The following is a 6,482-nucleotide window of genomic DNA, read 5'->3' on the forward strand; positions in this document are numbered from 1 at the left end:
AATTGGTATCTCGGGCCAGGTAAAAATGAATCATACAGAAGTTTAGTGAGGGAGCCACTTGACTTTCTAAGATAGACTGTTGTTTTTATTTAATTGAGGTATAGTTGACATATACCATATCTAAAATATTAGATTATTTTAATGGGATTATTATGGGTTATTGGGATTTATTTTAACTGGCTAAATGTAGGACCTCTAAGGAGCATAACTGAGATCAGTACTGCAGGTTGGTCTCATCCTTTTGCATGGGGTCCTACTGATAATAAACTTGCTGTATAGAAGCCTGGGCCAACAGCCAAGGTGGGGGCCAGTGCAGAAGAGAGTTAACAGAGTAGGCCTGAGACTGCTGTCCTTGTTTGCAATGCTGACTCTTGGCTGACATCTGGGTAATTGGATTTCGGGAGGATTCTCAACATTCCCTAAATGATAAGAGCGGCTCACTCTGCCTAAACTGTGCAAACAATATGGTTTATGCTGAATACCTGCTTTCCTTCCAGGAATCCAGAATTTGGGTATGTGCTAGGCAGAGGGTGCCTACTTGACCAGCCCCCAGTAAAAGCCCTGGATGCTGAGTCTCTAAGGAGCTTCCCTGGCAAATAACATTTCACACTTGTTATCATAACCCACTGCTGGAGGAATTGTGTCCTGTGTAACTCCACTGGGAGAGGGCTCTGAGAAGCCTGCGCCTGGTTTCCTCTGCACTTTGTTCTATGCACGTTTTCCCTTTGCTGATTTTGCTTGGTAGCCTTTCGCTGTAATAAATTATAGCCTGCTGACAGTAAGACTATATGCTGAGTCCTGTGAGTCTCCTAACAAGTCGTCAAACGACAGAGTAGTTTTGGGGACTCTCAAGACAGGGCACAAGGGGGACTTTTGGGGTGTTGGTAGTGTTCTTTTCCTCAATTTGGGTGTTGTTTATGTGAGGTGGGTTCAAGTTGTGAAAATTCATTGAGCTGTACAGTTATGTAAACATTTTCTCTATGTATCTTAAACTTCAATAGGAAAATTACACACCACAAGGATAAAAAATAATAGCAAGTTAATTAAAAAAAAACTTCCTTTTATTCAGCAAACATTTCAGTTACTCCTTTTTACTAGGCATTGCTCTGGGAGCTTGGGACATGGGCTAGGAAAGACATCATCACCTCTCAGTTTATCAGGAGGCAGGTGAAGGGATACTTACCATATGGTTGATACTTGCTGGGCTCTATCCGAGACATCATAGGGTACAGGGGGGAACAGAGAAAGGGCTTCTAACTCGGGCATTTTGCTGTTCTAGGTCTGCCACTCACGTACTTTGGGAAGTCAGGCAAATGGGCTTAGGGAGATAGCTGGGAACTATCGCAAACTGGGAAAGTATGTGGCATAGAGTTGTGGAACCTTCTAGTTTTTGTTTGTTAGGAAAAAACACCAAGCTGAAGTTTTATTTAAGCTCTCTTGATTTTTAAGTGCTGTAAATGAATCCAAATTTTCAGAAGTGGGAGGCCAAACAAAATACACCCGTGAAGGGTGTTTGGCTGTGGCCTACCAGTTTGCTGGGCATTCTGCCAACCAGCCATCCTTCCTCTCACCAGTGACTTGGGGGTCCACTCTTTTAGACCCTGGGAAATACAGCAGTGAGCAAGCCGGACAGACAACTTTCTTGAATAGTGGGGGGGGCCCTGGTACTGTGAGCCTCAAACAGCAGTATGTGTGGGAATCACCTGGCAGTCACATTGAAAGGCAGATTTCTGAATCAGGAGGTCTGGGGTAAGGCCTGAAATTTTCTTTCTAACAAGTTCCCAGGTGATGGTAATGCTGGTGGTCCCTGAACCATATGTGCTTTGAGTGGAGTTTGCTGTATATTCCGGAGGGGCTTAGGAGCAGCTGTTATTCTGAAAGTAGGGGCCTTGCCATGAAAGTGCATCTGCCTGGCAAGCTCCGTGTTTTTACTTGGGTTTTAGCTTATTGGGGTGTCTCGGAAGAGAGCTGAGGACATCGGAGGCGGCTGCCTAAAGCTGCCCTGCCAGGTCTCTGTTCTCAAGAGTTTATAGTCTAGAAGGCGGGGTGGGGGTGGGGGTGGAGGAAGGTATTAGGAAAAGCTTCCTGGAGGAGGTGCATGGGAACTGCAGGAACTTCCCCGGCCGCAGAGAAAGGGGGAAACCCTGAACTCCCCCCCTCTCCTTGGGCCGGGTCTCGGCATCCCCACGCCGGGTACGGTTTCCCAGGCATCCCACGTGTCTGCTGTGCGCGAGTCCCTGTCAATCAAGTCTCCCCCGGCCCAGGACAGGGTACGGGTTTAAAGGAGGCGGAGGTGCCGAGCGCTCCCATCGTGCCGCGCGGCGGGCGGGTTTGGATTTTAAATCCCCGCGGCCAATCAGTGGCGCGCAGGCTCTTGTAACGTTCCCGGCGCCGCGTTTGAATTCGAGGAGGAGCGAAGCGGTGCCAAGCCTCTGCTCAGACCCTGCTAGGTCCGCGGAGCAACTCCGGGAACATGAGTGCGGCGGCAACTGCAGGGAAGCTGGCGCGGGCACCAGCCGACCCAGGGAAAGCCGGGTGCCCCGGAGTTGCAGCTCCCGGGGCCCCGGCAGCCGCTCCGCCGGCGAAAGAGATCCCGGAGGTCCTAGTGGACCCGCGCAGCCGGCGACGCTACCTGCGGGGACGCTTTCTGGGGAAGGGCGGCTTTGCTAAGTGCTTCGAGATCTCGGACGCTGACACTAAGGAGGTGTTCGCTGGCAAGATCGTGCCTAAATCGCTGCTGCTCAAGCCGCACCAGAAGGAGAAGATGTCCATGGAGATATCCATTCACCGCAGCCTCGCCCACCAGCACATCGTAGGCTTCCACGGCTTTTTCGAGGACAGCGACTTCGTATTCGTGGTGTTGGAGCTCTGCCGCCGGAGGGTGAGTGTCGCTGCCTGGGGACCGGGGTTGGGGGGCTCGGGGGGCTCGGAGCTGCTAGAGAGGAGGTGCTGGGAACCTCGAACTAGGGGTTGTAAAGGTCTCGAGGAGAGGGGAGAGGGTGCTTGGCACTTGGAGCTGCTAGGGGGAGGGGGTTCCGGTTAAGTGGAGCCCGAGTCCTGTTGCTGCTAGGGAAGGCGGCTCCTGGACGCTAGGTGTTGAGCGGAGAGGGGGAGGCGCAGGTAGGAGGAGAATCCTGGTATTGGACGCAAGGGCTTCCGGAGTTGCTAAGGGAGGAGTCCCGGGGAAGGGGTGCTGCGGTTCGGGAGCTTCCGGAGTAGGGTTGGGTCGGGGAGAGGGTGGTTGGAGCCAGACTTCGCAGCTTCCGGAAGGAGAGGCGGCTGGAAAGGGATCTCCTGCTGGGCGAAGGCCGGGGGCGGGATGCTGTGGACTCGAAGCTGCCCGGAGTGGGGCTGAAAGAGGCATCCCAGGTAGGAGGCTTGGGAGGCAGCTAGTGGGAGAAGGGGTGCCATGAACGGTAGTGGCCAGCCTCGCAGCTGTCCTGGAGAAGGAATGGGGTGGGGCGCCCTGGGCTGCCTTTAATGACAAGCCCTTCCCCCTGTGCCTCGGCACCGGCTCCCCAATTCCTCCTCTCCTTCCCCCACTCAGTCTCTCCTGGAGCTGCACAAGCGGAGGAAAGCACTGACCGAGCCGGAAGCCCGCTACTACCTTCGGCAAATTGTCCTTGGCTGCCAGTACCTGCACCGAAACCGGGTTATTCACCGGGACCTCAAGCTGGGCAACCTTTTCCTGAATGAGGATCTGGAGGTGAAAATAGGTGAGTGCTGGGCCTGCAGGGTTGCTTGACACCCCCAGAAGCGGGAATGAGGAGGAGGAAATAGGAAGGAAACAAGGGAGGGAGGAAAAGGATGGTAGAAGTCTGGGCTATTGATGGTCTCTAGAATCCTCTCTTTCGTACAGAAATTTAAAACCAAGAGCCCCAAGCCTGTATGCTGCAGATGCATTTTTTAGTGCTTCCACACAGTACTTTTTTTAAAAAAAGAATTTGAATTAGTTTTCACAGATATAAATTGGGATGCTTGACATAAAAATTAGGATTTGGAACTCCTTTTAAACAGTTGGAAGTTTCCGCAGTTCTGAGACAGTATCCCCTCAGGCAGCTCTGCAGGGCTGAAAAGCAGCTGTTCCCCTTAGGCTCCCTTGGATTTTCCATAGTCTCCACTTCTCCCTGTTATTAACTCACAAACTTGCCAAATAGGGGTCCTGACCTTTACTTGTTGATCCCTGAGGGCCCTCCTTTCTAAGGGGAGGGGCAAGGAGGGGCCCTGAGAGGTTCCTCCCCTGGGCCAACATGGTGGGAGGCATCTTGGGCAAGCCTTGCTGCCTACAAGGAGTAGGGACCCAAGGGAGGAAATGACCCTGGTTCTTGACAGTCACACCTGTACCAGCTTTCTCCATTGGCAGATGACAGAGGCTAGCAACTGAGTACCCCCTCTTCCTCCCTCTGTCCCAGGGGATTTTGGACTGGCAACCAAAGTGGAATATGATGGGGAACGCAAGAAGACCCTGTGTGGGACTCCTAATTACATAGCTCCTGAGGTGCTGAGCAAGAAAGGGCACAGTTTCGAGGTGGACGTGTGGTCCATTGGGTGTATCATGTAAGTTGGGAGTTGTCTCAGGATGTACCTGCCCTTTTGGATGTCTCACCTGGCTGACTTTATCCTTTGGACCTTTCTGGCTATGAAGAGGCTGCTCCAGAGAATAGATTGCCCAAAACCAAAGCCTGATTTCCATATCTTTTCTTGTCACTGGTGTATCCTATGGGATTCCTGCAGCAGCCTGGGCTATGGCACTGGGGAAGGGGGCTGGGAGGCCTCCACAAACCTGCTCTAGGCCCTGGCTACTCAAAGTGTGGTGCAAAGGGCTGCAGCATCACCCAGGAACTTGTTAGAAATGCAGAATCTCACTGGCTCAGAATCTGGATTTTAAGATCCCTGGGTGATTTCCAGGCACAATAAAGTCTGGATCAAGGCCTCCCGAGGTGGGTGGGTGGTGGGCAGAGAGTTGGGCGTTTTTGGGTGTTCTCTTTTTTATTGTTGTTTGCCAGGGTACCGGTAGGAGGAGAAGTGAGTTGTAGCAGTGGCTTCCGTACTTCTTTGCAGTAGAGCTTTTTCAAATGAAAACTTCATGCCTTGAGTGCAGAACTGTCAAAGTGGAGCTTCCTCGATAGGGGCAGGTAGCCCATGCACTGGGACCTGTTTTGTACTAGCCAGCAGCCTTTGGGGCCCTGGATTCCTATAGGCTCCAGCTGGAAAGTCACTGGTAGTCTTAAGAGTCCTGGTGCTGTGCCTATCTTCTCCTGAGGGCTCAGCCCCACCTGTGTCCTGGCTCCTGTGGACTTGAGGACTATCCTTGGGGGCCCCAAAGTCAGAGTTTCCAGATGCCAGCCCTGAGATGATTTCTCTGGCAGGTAGGTTTTGGCTGGGAGCCTCGAGCCAAATCAGACCCCTTGTGCTTACAGGTATACATTGTTAGTGGGCAAACCACCTTTTGAGACCTCTTGCCTCAAAGAGACCTACCTCCGGATCAAGAAGAACGACTACAGTATTCCCAAGGTGACTAAAACACTTTTTTTTTTTTTAAGTTTATTTTGTTTTTTGGGGTTATTTTTCCCCAAAAGCTGTTTACTGAGCCCAGCCATATCCTGGGGACAGAGATAGGTCAACCCTACCCCTAGGGTACCCACAGAGCTTCGATGGATCTGTGTCTGATATTAGAAACAGAGCATGACATGTATGCACAGAGGCATTTTTTCTAAGGGGGGAGAGTTTGTAGATCCCCAGAGGTTGGGTAGATAACCCAAAAGATGTGGAAAGAGAAAAAAAAATGGGGAGGGAGTAGGGAGGCAGACACAGAAGTGCTGCTTAACCTCTGGAAATGGACCTTCTTGATTTAACTGGGCTCTGCCACGTAGCAGCCAGATCACAGTGGGCAAGCGGCCTGAATCTCTTGAACTCTAGTTTCCCATTTATAAAAGGGAGCAGCTCGCGGGGCGCCTTGTATACAGTAAGCACTCACAGAATCCTGAACCACCGTGAATCCAAAGTGGTGCGCATTTTCACAACCACTGGCGTCAGTGGAAAGGAACAGGCTGTTTCTGCAGAAGCCCGACATGTGGCTGCTTTCCAGTTTGGTATCTTTGACTCCTGTGAAGTCAAGGGCCCTGTCTCCATAAGGACAGACAGACAAAATCTGTCACAAAGGGTCATTTAACTGTCAGACGGACAGACCCTGGAGGGTTCAGAGTGGGAGCGCGAGACCACCCCAGTGCTTTGGTGTGGATGCTGGCTTCACCACTCATTAGGTATGTGTTCTTAGGAAGGGCACTTAACCTCTCTGGGCTCCGTTTCTTCCTCTGCAAAAGAGAGATGCTAATAGAGACTCCACCCCTTAGATGTTTTTGTGAAGGGTCAGTGAGTTAATACACATGATGTGGTTGCAACGCTGCTGGCACATAGTAAGTGCGCGGCTAATGCTAGCCTGTGACTATGCCTTTGACCTGGGCTAGGTTGTCCCCCATCGA

The 6,482-nt window shown here is 51.7% G+C and overlaps 1 protein-coding gene across 1 annotated transcript in view; it reads left to right on the top strand.

Moving 5' to 3' along the window:
• Window positions 1–2,423: 2,423 nt before the first annotated feature.
• Window positions 2,424–6,482, top strand: part of PLK1 (polo like kinase 1) — a 5,089-nt gene continuing 1,030 nt past the window's right edge. The window contains exons 1-4 of the mRNA XM_044915270.1: window positions 2,424–2,881; window positions 3,548–3,716; window positions 4,413–4,557; window positions 5,421–5,514. Coding sequence (XP_044771205.1) covers window positions 2,474–2,881; window positions 3,548–3,716; window positions 4,413–4,557; window positions 5,421–5,514 — 816 coding nt within the window. The 5' untranslated portion in view covers window positions 2,424–2,473. The remainder of the gene's footprint in view (window positions 2,882–3,547; window positions 3,717–4,412; window positions 4,558–5,420; window positions 5,515–6,482) is intronic.

This window comes from Neomonachus schauinslandi, chromosome 5 (assembly GCF_002201575.2).
Source record: "Neomonachus schauinslandi chromosome 5, ASM220157v2, whole genome shotgun sequence".
In the NCBI taxonomy this organism is placed as follows: domain Eukaryota; kingdom Metazoa; phylum Chordata; class Mammalia; order Carnivora; family Phocidae; genus Neomonachus; species Neomonachus schauinslandi.